The sequence below is a fragment of the Megascapheus bottae genome, chromosome 5, assembly GCF_031878675.1.
Source record: "Megascapheus bottae isolate mThoBot1 chromosome 5, mThoBot2.hap1, whole genome shotgun sequence".
Lineage (NCBI taxonomy): Eukaryota > Metazoa > Chordata > Mammalia > Rodentia > Geomyidae > Megascapheus > Megascapheus bottae.
In genome coordinates, this window is record NC_143513.1 from 72,782,088 (window position 1) to 72,797,005 (window position 14,918).

Sequence of the window (14,918 nt, forward strand, 5' to 3'; positions counted from 1 at the left end):
GGAGGGTCACTTGCTGACCTGGTTCTTAGGAAGATAATGCTTGTGGTGGCAGGGAGAAAATACAATATTAATTCTGGAGAAATGTATCCCAGAAGGTATAATAGAAAGCCTTTCTGATTTCTCTGCTGGCAAACATTGTTTCTTCAACACCTGGGAGTAGAAGGGTCTGATCAGGAAGAGGGGGTCTGAGGAAGTAGTACTAGCAGGAAGAGAGACCTTGGAACGTTCTGGAAGAATGAGAAGAGTCTTTGCATCTCCAGAGAAGTCTATGAGTTAGCCTCCATGGTCTATTAGGAAAGACCAGGATACATGTATTCTCTGTGGATCTTTACTCAAAAGGAAGCAGAAGGCCTTGTTTGGCTGCTCTGAAGTAGAGAGGTGGGAAGATGGGGGAGAAATGGTCAAGTTCAGGGACACAGTCTCCATAGTAGTTAGACTCTGGAATTCTCATGCGTCCAGATCTTTAGAAGGAGTGAGGAGCTGGGACAAGAAAGACTAGAAAAATAGACCCCAAAGGTGCTGGTCCATGCAGCATCCCCTTCATTTGGGAGATGCTGGCCAGAATCAAAGCTGATGACTACGATTTGAGAAATGGTAATTCCTCAGATCTGCAGAAATAGGTGTTGGCTACAGATAAAGTGACCAGGTGACGAGAAGTTATCCCAAGAATTCTTCTTCACTTCTAATGTAAGTGCCATTGTGGGTAGATCTTTGGTGTTCCCTTGTCATTGCAGGATGGGCTATGATGATTCATCTCTTTGTCATTCATGTTGAAGACTCACTTGACAGATTATATTTACTACCTTCTGGCTTCTGTAAGGATTTTGAAACTCAGCATGAGCAAGACCAGGAGTGATGTTTTGGTGGTAACTAATCAGGAGACTTGATAAATAATAAAGGAGCTGTGGGAGTCTAACATTCCCTGCCAAACCCAGGAGCTACTTTACATTTCTTGGTGAAGTAATCTAGGATAATGAAAATTCCAGTAAATTTAGTAATTTTAATTGTACCAAGATTAAAAAAAGATGAGGTTAGTGACTGGGCAGGACCAGCAATTCTCCTTCAGACCCATCCACCGGACCAAATGAAGAACACACTCCCCAGAATGCAATGCTCGTGAAACACAAGGTAGAAGTCCCTAAAACAGTTAAACAATGAAAAAAAAGCTTCTCTCCTTCTCTCCCTCCCTCCCTCCCTCCCTCCTTTCCTCCCTCCCTCCCTCCTGCCCTTCCTTCCTTCCTTCCTTCCTTCCTTCCTTCCTTCCTTCCTTCCTTCCTTCCTTCCTTCCTTCCTTCCTTCCCTATGTTGGAGTTCAGCCATCCATGTGGGCCATCACCTTTTTGGACCTGTGGTCTTGGAAAAACAAACTCTTAACAGAAAATAGAATGATGGACACCACCGGCTGGGAGCAAGGGGCAGAGGGAAGTTGTTCAAGAGGTCTAGAATTTTATTTTTTCAAGAAAAATACTTCTAGAGGTCTGTTGTACATAAATGAACAAGGACCATAGGCTCAGGGGAAGAGCCAAATAAGCAGGAGATCCTAGGTCTGATCTCCATCAGTGGAAAGCAAACAAAACTAAGGAAAAAATCCAAAAAATAATGCATATAGTCAACATTTCCATCCTGGATGCTTAAAAGTAGTAAAGATGGCAAATTAGATGATTGCATATTATTTTTTAAATAGTAATATATGAAAATGGCAAGGAAAGTGAATGATGTTGTACAAAGTAATTTAGTGGGTACTTAGATTTAGACCAGTTGACCTCATGAAATAACATTTAGATTCAAGGTGAGATGGCAGAGCAATGAAAGTTTCATCAGGTAAGATATTTGTCATTAACCTTTGTGTGACACCAGAAGTAATCTTCAAGGAAGCTTCTAGAACTTTTTTTTCTGGTTCTGGGGCTTAAACTCAGAGCCTCCCTGAGCCTCTCTGTGCTCAATGACTTGGTCTATGACAGCACCACTTCCAGTTTTTTCTGAGTAGTTTATTGGAGATAAGAGTCTCATGGACTTTCCTGCCCAGGCTAGCTTTGAACTATGATCCTCAGATATCAGCTTTCTGAGTAGCTAGGATTATAGGCATGAACCACTGGTGCTTCTAGAACTTTTAAAATTCTACTTTCCCAGATGTAAAGAAATTGCAGAAATGGTTCCATAAGTCACTGGCAAGTTTTTTTTTTGTATTTTCCCAAATTACTCTATGGGGAAATACAACAAAAAGCAGTTGTGTTTGTGTGTAGAGGGGTTGCTGATGGGGCATATTTGATAGTCTTGTTTCTATCTGGTTTCCTTCTCTATTATTTGTGGGGCAAAGAGAGTTGTTTTTGAAATGGTCATGTTAAGTATATTAGTTACTTTTGTAGGTTTTTTTTTTCAATAGAGTTTAAAAAAAACATTTTGTCTGAAAAGTTAATCTGTTATAAGAATAAAATTAGTCTATCCCAGAATAAGAATCTAGTTATCCAAAATAGTGTCTTCATTTGCCTTAAAAAAAGCCTATATCTTTTTTTAATTCTACTTTTTTTCAGTCATTGATTGCCATCTAAATTCAAGTCCTGACTTATGAACATAACATGCCTTTAATATTGGGGGTGATGAACTGTCAGTGCTACCAGTGGCTTTTGGAATGCTCTTATTCATATATCCCCTACTCTGGGAGCAGCTACTTGTGTTGGGAAAGGTAGGCAGGGAAGGGAGCTCTCAGATCCATTCTGATTGTGTGGTGTCTCGGTGTGGTCTGAAAGACTGATTATTAGGGGACTGCACAATCCCTAGGGACTGAGGCATTGGGGTTGAGCTTATATCCAGGAAGAGCACATACATTGAACACAGTTATGAATGAGGTTCATCTTTTCAGTGAAATCTCAACTCTGTGCACAGACCTTTGTCTATCCAAAGAAAGACAGTGCCACAGTATGGGGGTTAGATTAGAAGGGAGATGTTTCTTTCTCTTCATATATATCTATATGTCTATAGATAAAGATATACACATATATTTGTATATATATGTATGTACATATATACACATATTCACACACACTTGTATATATACACAGAATGAATCACTCTGTGTCCATGCATATCTTATAATTCTGTATACATGTGTATAAACACATATACATCTATCTATCTGTCTATCTAGCTAGCTAGCTAGCTAACTTTAGATACAAATATCTTGTAGAGTGAACCCCAACAGTTAGAAGACCTCTTCAGATACAGACCCCTTCCTTGGCATCTCACAGTTGGTAAACAACAAAAGAAATTTCATAGGTAGAAAGAATCTTTATTCACTCTTCCCTTAGTATGTTTTAAATCATTATCTTAAGATACCCAATGAAAGCTTAAGACATTATGTATATAATATATATATATACACACACACACTCACATGCACACACATATACACTCTAAAACTCTATAAGTTTAAGTATATATTAAATCAATGTTTCTAAAATGAATTGTTTTAGCATTTGAAAGGGTAAACTTGGATCATCTGGAATCTTTTTTTTTTTTTTTTTTTGCCAGTTCTGGGGCTTGACCTCAGGGTCTGAGCACTGTCGTTTCTCAAGGCTAGCACTCTACTACTTGAGCCAGAGCACCCCAGCACCAGTACTGAGGAATTGAACTCAGGTCTTTGTGCACACTGGGCAAGCGTTCTACCACTAGGTCAAACTCTCGGCCCTGAAATCATTTTTATTTGGATACTCAGATCTCAACCTCTGATCGTGCTAAATTATGTGAGCATTACAACAGACAAGTAGGATGTTGGCGTCACTTTTTTTCCCATAGGATGAGCCTCTCGGTTACTTGGTGTCTCTGTTCACAAGACAAAGCATCAATGGACTGGTGGCATTTTTGTGAGTTCTTCTCCTGTTTCTCCTGTCTCTGAATAGCTTCAGAGAGGTGGAGTGAAACATGCATGTGGCAAAAAGCATACATTTTACCAGAGACTTCTCAGGTAGAATGGCTTTTGGAAAAGTCAAGTATATCTTGGGCTAACAACATGTTTATTTGAATGTATGGCTTTCCCTTCTTTATATTTACTATACAATTTTGGAGACTATGTTCATTTAACCCAGTGCCCTGGACCTTTGAGACAAAAGGAGTCTCCTCCCCATCTCCTTAGTATGCCTAAATCTCTATGAGGTCTTCTCTGTTCTAGTGGTGTGTGTGTGTGTGTGTGAATGACTGAATCACTCTGTGTCCATGCATATCTTATAATTCTGTATGTCACCAAGCAAAACATCCTACCTTTGAAGGTATTCTGCATGACCATTCCCCATCTGTTTTCAAGATCATGTTACATTATGACATGCATTAGTTGTGTCCATCGGTTAGCAATAGAAAGCAACATACCATTGGGATGACTCATTTTATGTCTGCTACTCAGTATTGGTGCTGCATACTTGCTTATTGGTCTCTATTGGTCTGTATAAGTGGAACAGACAGTGAACTTTCTGGATGTCTGTGGGTACAGAACTCTGTCTGCCTCAAGGTTCTGGTGTGGGCCAGTTGCTCAGAGAGACACTGTGGGTCCTGAGGACCGCACTAGGTCATGCCTCAGGGCCTGGAAGAGACTAACAAGGGTGTGGGTCCAGATGTCCTTCTGATACCCTTGGGACAAGGCTGTGCGGTAGGCTGCATAGGCTAGGGTCAGTGCTGTCCTTTCAAAGTCTTCTTTCTTGAGGACCCCAGGGTGGCTGGCCAGGCTGGCACTCAGCCTGCGGATGTCTGGGATGCTCTTAGGAATCACATCATTGCAGATAGCACGGAAGTTGGAGGCCTTCCTCAAGGAGGCAAGTTCTTCATCCTTGATGGAGATCTTCAGGTCAGAGCCGATCTCTAGTTCAGCCAGCAGAAACTGGGGAAAAGCATAGGATGTGGAAAGACATGAAGCTGGCCATGAAGACACAAGGATGGTCGTTCGCATGTGTTCACATAAAAGGCTCTGGAGTGGCAAAAAAAAGTTCTTCCCAATTATTAAGTGGACAAATGACTTGACTTTCCTGGGCCTCCCTTTCCCTCTGTAAAATGCTTAACAAGAACATCTACTTCAGTAAGAGATTACGACTGGTACCTAAGATAAATATGGGTAAATCTAACACAGGGCCTGGTATAAAGCCACAATGCCTCAATGAAGATGGCCAAATATTATTTCTAGTCGCAGATGGATCACTCTCACTCACCTAACAAAGATCTAAAGCTTAAATGGACTATTCAAAGGATGTGGGAAATTGTGCTAGAAATTTAGCAGAATACAGAGCTTTGGCTTCATCTCACCAGGTTGCAGGAGTGGAGCAGGCCTTGTCATGTGCATTCTTTCCTGGCTACCAGGCTTCCTCAAGACTGTGAGGGTGAGACTGTAAGTCCTACATCTTCTCTCTGCCTCCAGCTTCTATTTCCTACCATGATATCAGGTTGTCTATCTAAAATGGCTCTTCTCTGTGATTCTCAGATTTAAGACTGTGAAATGACTATGCGTTTGCCAGTCTGCTGCACAATGCAGGGTTGGAAATCTTTCTGGCTCCAGGATGCAGCTCTTGAAGACTATCTCTTCCCTAACCAAACAGTTTTAGTGCATAGAATCAGAGGGTATCAAGGGTGCAGAGGAATGTGAGGGGATCACAGCTGAACTCATATAATCATTGAACAGATTCAAGCCCAGACAAAAATAATGGCTTAAGAAAGCTCACACAGCTGAGAAGAAGCACAGACCTTGGACCCTGGATCTTATCACTGACCTGCACCAAGAAGCCTCAAATTTTTTTAAATAATTTTTTTATTGTGGTTAATAGAAGGGTTACATTATATTCACCAGATAGAAGGTGCATAACTTCACAAACATTGATACCCTTTCTCATGACATGGTCCCCTTTTCCCTCCCACCCTCCCCCACCCCGCTTATCTTGATTTCCCCCCTTCCCTATCCAATTTCAAATAACCAATTAAGCACATATAAAATATATCAGATAACAAGGTGAAAAATTATAACAATATGAGATAACCAAGGGATGACAAAAGAGATAAGAGATAACATAATACATTAAGGAAGCCTCATTTTTATCTTGTGATTTGGAGTGGTTTAGGGGAAGGAGTCTTAGTGAAGCAAGTACAAGCAGTAGAGGAAGAGAGTCCATGGAGTGGCCCAGACTTCTGGAAATCTAGCTGAGTGAATGGGACAGCCCACAGCAGGCTGAGCTGAGATGACTATACCCAGATGCTAGAGTGACATTGCCTGCACCTTACTGACAAGTCACTCCACGAATTCTTTGCTTGGAAATTTGTTAGAGTCTGGCAATTGGTTGTAGGCAGTAGCACTTATGGGATAAAGTTAATCTTTCATTTTACTCAGATTGAGCTCCTAACGCTATTGTTGATGTAGGAAGGAGGAGGGATGATACCAGGAATACCTTTCTTTAGCATGGTAGCATTCTCTGACTCCCACAAATGAGACTGGGCCATTTCTTGAAGTCCAGGCCACTAATATTCAGGGACTCGGCAAGACTGTCTTTCCTTCTTCAAAGAGGTGCAAGGCCTTTGAGTGATTTGGGTTGTTGCATTCTCTCTGCTTACCTGGTAGAGTAGTTCCACTTCCTGCAGGGAGGTCTGCAGGACTGGATTCAATGGCAGGGATGAGGACTTCTTTGGCCGGTGGGCAGCAGGGAACAGCATGGCTAGAAGAGACAAGAGGATGAGCTCTTGGGTTTCTGTGGACACCATGGAACTTTGAGGTAGCCCTTGAAAAGGGATAGACATAGAGCGAGTCTACGATGGATGGTTCCTGTAGTATGTTCTAGAAAGATCCAGGCTGGTCAGACCAGTCATTTCAAGCCTGACTGCTCATCCAAGCTATCTTAAATAGTTGTTTTTCTTTGTGTGTGTGGTCCTGGGCACCGAACCCAGGGCAATGTGTTTGCTAAGCAAATTTTCTACCGCTTGAACTATTGGTTTTATTTTGCTTTTGAGATTGATTCTTGCCAATTTTTGTCAAGGTTGATCTGCGCTTCCTGCCTAGATGGGATTATAGGTATATATAACTATACCTGGCATGAGGAAGTTTTGAAAAGTATATCTGCCAGAATAGGTTCACATTAGGGAATTTATATTAAAACGAAGCAAATGAAGTGAAACAGAAGCAAGTTCCTAAAATGACAAACATTTCTAAAATACAAACTTAAAAAAAAATCAGTATATAGTTGCTAGTTTGTATAGTTCTGGCTACTCAGGTTATCTGAAATAGATCTGCTAAGAACCTGAACATAGGTGACAAAAGAAAAGCAAAGAGCAGCCACAAGACCCTGGCACTGAGCTCCAAAGGCTTCTGTGGTCCAGCTTACAGAGTTTCTGCCAAGGGCTGGCTGATGCAGTAGTGAACTGAGAATGAGGTTGGTGACTTGATAATGTTGTTTTCCAGTGGTCTCAGTTAGAAGTGGTAGCTGGCAGAAGATGGATGGATAGAGGACAGAAGGAGCTGAGAACTGGCTAAGGGACAAGTGAGGGAGTAGACAGAACTTGGTAGTGTTCAGAAAGGATCAGGATGAGTTGTGGCTCTGCAGGATTTTATCTGGCTAGGACTAGACCTGGCTACTTTCCACACAACCTTACTGTGTAGAAGGCATTGTATAGAAATGGTTGCAATCCTGTTGCCAAATGGTAGAAAAGACCCAGCTTCTTCAAAGAACTTGGTAATAATTTACCAGAAAGAAAGTGTAAAAAAAAAAAAAGTAGATTGTGATGGATATGCCCCCCCCGCCCCCCCCAGTTGTATAAGCATACTTAGCATAATCATCACCATCAGCCCTGCCCATAGATAACTGTGCCCTTGAGCTTTCAAGAAAAGGGCAGATTATATTTAAGGTACTAAATTATGTTCAATGTGCTAAAGAGTGCAGGGGCAGTGTCACGTACTTTAGAAAGATTTCCATGAGAAGTGATGGAAAATGAAACAACTTTGATGTTTTATTTCAGCTAAAGGAAAAGCTCACTGCAGGAATTTGCCACTTCCCAGAAAAAGCTGGATTGAGGTAGCTCAGATGAAACTCTCAGCACAATAGCTGGTTGATGGCCATTATCTCAAGTTCTTCAAGGCTGGGATGAATGGGGTTTTCTGTTTCAGTTTGCCCACCTGGGCCCAGGGGAAGCACAAGACCGGGAGGGGTGCATTTTGCCTCTGCTTTCTGCTTAGTAGGAAATGAAATGGAAGTGTGAGCTGCTCTTTATCATTATGCTTTTCTTTGCCCATGAAAGGAAAGAGGAGAAGGAGGAAGAGGAGGAGGAAGAGGAGGAGGAGGAGGAAGAGGAGGAGGACACTTCTCTGGAAATGGTTTCAATTCTTTAATTTTTTTTTCTCTCAGAATTTCTTAGTGCAAAATTAAAGATGTTGTTCCTTGAACAAAATTCACCCCCTCCTCAGCAGATGGGTAGGTAGGTAGTGGGTAGGGAGAGGATGGGTAGGGAGGGAAGGTCATGGGGTGAGCTCTCCAATCACAGCTATCCAGTGTGCCTTCCTGGCAAAGCCTTTGGCTTTCTTCGCTCCATTGTTTCCTCGGACCAGCTCACTCAGCATGCTCACCCCAGGTGGACCTCTAATTCTTAGCAAGTCTAGAAGGAAATACTTCCTGATTCAAAACTGAGATCAATAATTGCCGTTCATTTCCAACAGCATGTGTTCTCATACTTAATAATGACATTCTCTGGTGGAGATAGAAATAGCCTCAGCCCTGTGGAGTAGGGGAGAGGCTAATTGCTGTAGGAAGTACATGTGGTAAGCACAAGAATCAGACTGCACATGCAGATATATATGCATACATGCATGCATATGCACACACGTGCATACATGCGTGTGTACATTTGCACACATATACACATGTATGTGTGCATTTGCATGCATATACACCTATATATACACCTGTTTGCATGCATGATACACATCATATGCATGTCTATGCATGTATCCATGCGTGCATACACATGTATAGACATGCACACAACACACATATATATATATACATGTATGTATACATATATACATCTTTCTCTTCATTTCAGGGCAAAAACAGCATTTGCCTGGGGAAGTGCTTCAGGCTTTGTTGGCTTTTCCTCCCTTTTCTTGGCTTCATTTTCCACATTAATGGAGGTTGTTTTAAGCCCCCTGCTTGCTCTGAGTGATGGGCAGTATAAGCGTGGCAAGGAGGAAGCCCAAGTGTCACTGGGGAAGCACTGATTACTATTAGCCATGACACTTTTCTGGAGCGGGAAGAGAGAGAATGAGAGTGGAGTGATGAGGCCACATACCACAGAGGGGCCATTTTATCTCATACTAGAAGTCAGCTTGGAGATTTTTATTCCATTGGCTTTATGTACTTTCTTTCTAATTGATGTAAATATGGGCTTTCTTTTTTCTTTTTTTTGTCAGTTATGGGGCCTGGGCGCTGTCTCTGAGCTCTTTAGCTCAAGGCTACCACCCTACCCCTTGAGCCACAGCGCCACCTCTTGTTTTCTGGTAGTTAAATGGAGATAGGAGGCTCACTGACTTCAGTGCCTGGGCTGGCTTTGAACCGCAATCCTCACGTTTCAGCCTCCTGAGTAGCTAGGATAACAGGCATGAGCCACTGTGCCCAGCAAGTGCCTATTGTTTTTTCTTTCTTCTCTATTCAATGGTCTATGCCTGGACTCCTCTCCAGGACGTAAATGTAGCCCATAGGCACTCAAAATGTCTATTTTGGCCATATATGGGACTCACCAAGGCTGGCTTTGCAGAGAGACTGAGAGCTTCCTTCTCCCCTCCCCAGACAAACAGGCATCTATCAGCATAGGACAATGGCTGTGTTATGCCACATGGGCTGAGCTACTCTAGGTTCTGGGTCCACAAATTTCTGATTCATATGCTAAAGCATGCCTTGTTCATGTCTTCTGTTGAGAGACACCTTTTTTTTTTTTTTTTGGTGGGTCATGGGGCTTGAACTTGGCCTGGGCACTGTCTCTGAGCTCTTCAGCTCAAGGCTACTGCTGGCTACCACCCTACTCCTGGGCCTAGGCATTTTCCCTGAGCTCTTCAGCTCAAGAGTACTGCCCTACCCTTGAGCCAAGCCCCACTTCTGGTTTTTGAAAGGTTAATTGCCTGGGCTGGCTTTGAACCTTGATCCTTAGTCTTCTGAGTAGCTAGGATTACAGGCATGAGCCATCTCACTGGCTAAAAGACACCCTTAAATTTCAGACTTAAGCTGTTAAAATGTGACCTCAGATGTAATTAATAACTCAGGAGCTCTGGGTACCTGTCAACATCTTTGTGCTTTCTGGATTCTGAGAGTTAAGTATTAACTTCCCATTTCAGAAGCAGTCCATTCTCCCCATTTGAGTCAGGACAGAGATTTCACTCCACATCCCCCTGACCCCAAAACTAAGCTCACAGACAAAATGAACAATGCCATCTCCTTGTAGGGATATCTGATCAAAGACTTTGGTTTTGGGTAGCCATAGGAAGGAGCAGTGAAGTTATTAGGGATTAATGAATGTATTTGGTTGTCAATACTGTCATTTCTTAAGTGGTCTTAAATGAATCACATATTAAAGAAAATCCTCTAACTTCAGTTTATAATCATGTGACCGGCAGCGCCAAATGTCTACAACCCCTAGGTTTGCTCTTTTGCTTCCTTCTCACTCTTTTGTAATCCCCTAGACAAAGCACAACACCGACCTCCCTGCTCCACATCTGTACCTGCGTACCTGCATACGGTGAAAGGAAGCTACTTTGTTAAATTACCTTCTTTTGCTCATCTATCTTTTTAAAAAAAATTCACACTGAAAACCAGATTTGCAATGAACATATGTAAACAGTGCAAGATATGGTACAGAAAGTACACATGGACTTCAGTCTCCACCTTTCCTTCTCCTTATCTTTGAGAGGTCTCTGGTCTTGCCTGGAAGGAGCTATTTCTACTTTATCTCAGTTGAGGTCATTGTGATCTCCCCACATGTTAGTCCCCACATTCTTTCTTGCCTGGGCACAACACAGCTAGAAGGCACCCCAAGTGCAATAAACTGCCTTGTAGTACAGCTTGACCTTCTCTTTGACACTTTACAGTCCAGGTTAAAATTCCCAACTGTCTTCCCATTCCTGCCATGTGTTCATTGTAACCAGGCAATCCCAACATGCTGGCTGGAAAGGAGGCAGACTGCAGACCACAGTGAACCCAAACGACACCCTATTTTTACGAAGTCATTGGGTAGAAGAGGCGACAGTGGGTGCAGAGACTCCTGATCTCTCCTCTCCCTTTCTTCCCCCCTCCAGTGCCAACCCTTTGGAAATGTGCTACTGTTTAGAGCTAGCCTGGTTCTTGTGTATGTGTACTGGGTCAGCTTTGGAGAGGGGTGATCTTGGAAAGCTCTGCCACACAGGGAGATAAAGTTTTGGAGAGGAAGTGAATGAGACAGTGAGACCAATGCCAGATGCACACATAGGGTCAGTCCATTTTCCCTTTCCAGGACGGCCATCCAGGGCACTTCCCTCTGCTCTTCCTGCCAGCAAGTGGTCACACCAGAACCTGCTTCCTGAAGTGGTGATGGTGTCATGAGCCTGGGTGACATTCTGCCTGCTGTGAGTCAGGTGTCATTAGCCAGCACTGGTCAGCATATATGACTCTAAAAGCACATGTGAAAATGATTTGGATTTTACCATACGTCTGTAACACTGTCTTTCCTACCACACTGCTTCCTAATGGAAAAAATAGATAGGTATTGCACCATTGAGGTATGCCCATCAATTAATGGAAGGACCTGAGGCAGGCTAGGACACAGGTTGTGTGTGTGTGTGTGTGTGCGCATGCATGTGCGTGTGTGTGCTGTTTCTAGAGTTCCTGGGTTAGCGACACTAACCACAGATGAGTCACTGGTCTTAGTCATGCTGGTGGGGCACAAGGAGCATCCCTGGTTCCTGGCATGAAACGAACCTCTACCTCCTGGGCTGGATCCTAGAGAGCAGTTCTCTAGGGGGGGTGGGGAGGAGGCTGGGACAGTGGCGGGAAGAGGCATCTCCAACAACATGTATATTCCCTTTTGGTTTATATTTCTGGATGGGGGAATCAGTTGGAGGAGGTGGGTAGAGGACAGAGGTGAGGAGGAAGGTCATACAGGAGAGGTTGTTCCCAGGATATTTGCAAGGGGAGAAATTTAAATCGCAGTGGAATGGGGGATAGGATGAAGGTGAGAGGCATGTTTAGGAATCTGAGTTACACCTTTGAGTGTGACTCTAATTCGGTCTTAAAATGGTAGAAATTGGGTATTGCTGTAGTCACAAAAACATGTTAAAAATGAAAGCAATCCTACTGTGAAGAAGTCATTTCATGAAAGTTGAAGGAACTCCCTATCTTTTGGTGGCTGTAAGCACATCTTGAACCACTACCCTAGGCCCCGGCTGCCTCATCATGTCTCCTTGAGTCTGGATAGCCTTGAACTTGCCCAGTGGGGAGGGAACTGGCCTCCCTAGAATGCTGCCATGCTGAGAGCCTCTGCCTTGCTTGAATGAAGACATTGTACCTTTTACACTATTGTTGACTGTTACTTGAGCTCAGAGAAGTGAAGGGACTTGTCAGAGACCACCCAGCCAATTAGTTAGAAGGAGAACCTAAATCTTAGGTCCTCCTAAGTATTTGTGTCATATTCTCCACCAGATCGTCTCTTTTGGCTTTCTAACAGTTTGTGCATTAGGAAGAGTAGACATGATTATCTTTTTATTGTGTGCCAATTCTGGGACTTGAACTCAGGACCTGGGTGCAGTCTCTAAGCTTTTGTCCACAAAGCCAGTGCTCTGACTTTTTGGTGAGAAAAATGTGGAGAGAAGAATTTCTGGGCATTTCTGCCCAGGCTGGTTTTGAATTGTGATCCTCAGCTTTCAGCCACCTGAACAGTTAGTATAGATGTGAGCTAATTATTTTTTAATGGTCAAATTAATTAGCTCTTTTTGCTTGACAAGGGTGAGTGGCAGGACTTTACTCCTAGGTCTTTCTGCTCTTCACTTCCAAGTTCTACCTAATGCCTGTGTACACCAGTAGGGAGGTATGTGTGTGTGTGTGTGCATGTGTGTGTGTGCATGTGTGTGTGTGTGTGTGTGTGTGTGTGTGAGAGAGAGAGAGAGAGAGAGAGAGAGAGAGAGAGAGAGAGAGAGAGAGAGAGAGAGAGAGAGAGAGAGAACTCAATGTTATTATGAGTAGAAAACAAAGATGCTGCCTCAGGGTGGTTATTTCTTCCCAGCTCAAGGCAGAGTCCTGGCAAGACTCTAATATCAGCGTTAAGCGTGAGGGAATATAATCTCAAATAAGTCTGTGATTCTGCTCTTCACCTCTGCACTTCTCACTCTCTTCTCCCACACCCGTCACTCCATCCTTCCCTGACACTGTTCTTCACAAGGGAGAGGGCGTCCCCTACCACCGCATCAACCTCCAGCTAGCCTGGGATTTGTCAGATCCCTGCTCTCTTTCGTGTTCTTGCTGGGAACATGGGTTAAATTGACGTTAGTAGTGGAAAGAGTTTCGTTCAGAGTGGTGCAGAATGGGCACAAGGAATGCTTGATGCCTTATTTCCTGACAGCAATAAATTAGCTGTCTCAAGGCAGGCGGCCAGGCACTGAGAAAAGATTCCATCCCAGCTCTAAAGGGCATCATCCCTGAGGGAGGGGAAGTCGACATCAGAGGAACATCCTTTGTAAGAGTCCCTTTCTTCTCATGGTGGCTTGGCAGGGGCTGGTGGGCCAAGAGATGCTGAAGTATTTCCCTTTTCTCACCTGTCATTGGGCAACTGTGTCTGACTAGATAAATGTATCCAGTACAGAGATCTCCCTCTTGGCTGCTCAGGCTGAGAGCCCTTTGTCGTGCTCCATGAGGTAGCAGGCCTCCAGTATCTCAGCACCATGGGCCCATCATTCAGCCGAGGTTGGCACCTGTTCTCAGAGGGTCTGCCCAGCGGTAGCAGCTGGAGAGGGAGTTAGTTGGAGGGAGCCTGTCCACATTCCATGAAGCAGAAAGGAGCTCCCATTGGCAAGCCAGAGAAGAAGTCCTCTGGGTTTTATACATAAGGTCTCAAATCTGCAGCTTTAGATTTGTTTTGCCCAGTCGCATTTCCCATCAAAAGAAGAATATGCCAGGAATAGAGCTATTGGCAAGAGATGAAATTTAAAAAAAAAAAAAAGGTCACAAAGCCTTCTAATTTCCCCTCAGATCCATAGCCCTCATTATGAAGAAAGGCAAATGAACATCAAAGAAACGAATCCAAAGCAACTCACCCCTGGTCCACCTGTGGGACATAGTTGCCTGAGCACTCTGATAGAGGAGAAGAAGCAGCAGCATCTTCCAGTGCATCGTTTCTTCCCCAAAAGGTAAGACCCCAGGAGCTACAGGTAGGTCTGAGAGTTCCTCCCTGTGGGATGATGTGAACTCTTACCACCCTTCCCTTCCAACAGTACGGTAAGGTCCTTCCCCTGCCTCCGCAGGGTGGAGTCAGACGGCTGCCGCCTGGGTGGGATAGGAGCATGGACCTCTCTTAATCCGGACTCTCTGGAATTGGGGATCTGGGCTTCCACACAGAGACTCAGTGTTTCGAACACATCTGGAGTGACTCACGGGGCATGTGATCTCCTTGGCAGTAGGGTGGATAAATATAATTTCTCCACTCGAGTTCCATGTGTTGGATGCGCCCACTGGAATTTTTCTTTAACAAACAGACCCAAGGAACTTGTTAGAGAGCTCAGCAAAGAAGTTGGCAGCTCTCTCTCATCCACACATACTACATTGGAGCCAGGGGCGAGGGCTGGAGGAAGAATTGGGAGGTTGCCCGGCTGACACTGGGACTCTGTCTGCTTTGGTGGAGTCCAGAGTTGCCTTCAGGACAAGCCGAGTCACGGTGATGCCTGGGCTGAATGTCAC

General features: G+C 43.8%; 1 protein-coding gene across 1 annotated transcript; it reads right to left on the bottom strand.

Annotated features, from left to right (window-relative positions):
- Nucleotides 1-3,516: 3,516 nt before the first annotated feature.
- Nucleotides 3,517-14,492, bottom strand: Fam180a (family with sequence similarity 180 member A). Its single transcript, XM_090332405.1, has 3 exons — nucleotides 14,279-14,492; nucleotides 6,577-6,677; nucleotides 3,517-4,864 (listed from the first exon to the last, which is right to left on the bottom strand). The coding sequence occupies exons 1-3, from the start codon at nucleotides 14,352-14,354 to the stop codon at nucleotides 4,520-4,522; spliced, it is 522 nt and encodes a 173-aa protein (XP_090188531.1). The 5' UTR covers nucleotides 14,355-14,492; the 3' UTR covers nucleotides 3,517-4,519.
- Between the last annotated feature and the right edge of the window lie 426 nt (nucleotides 14,493-14,918).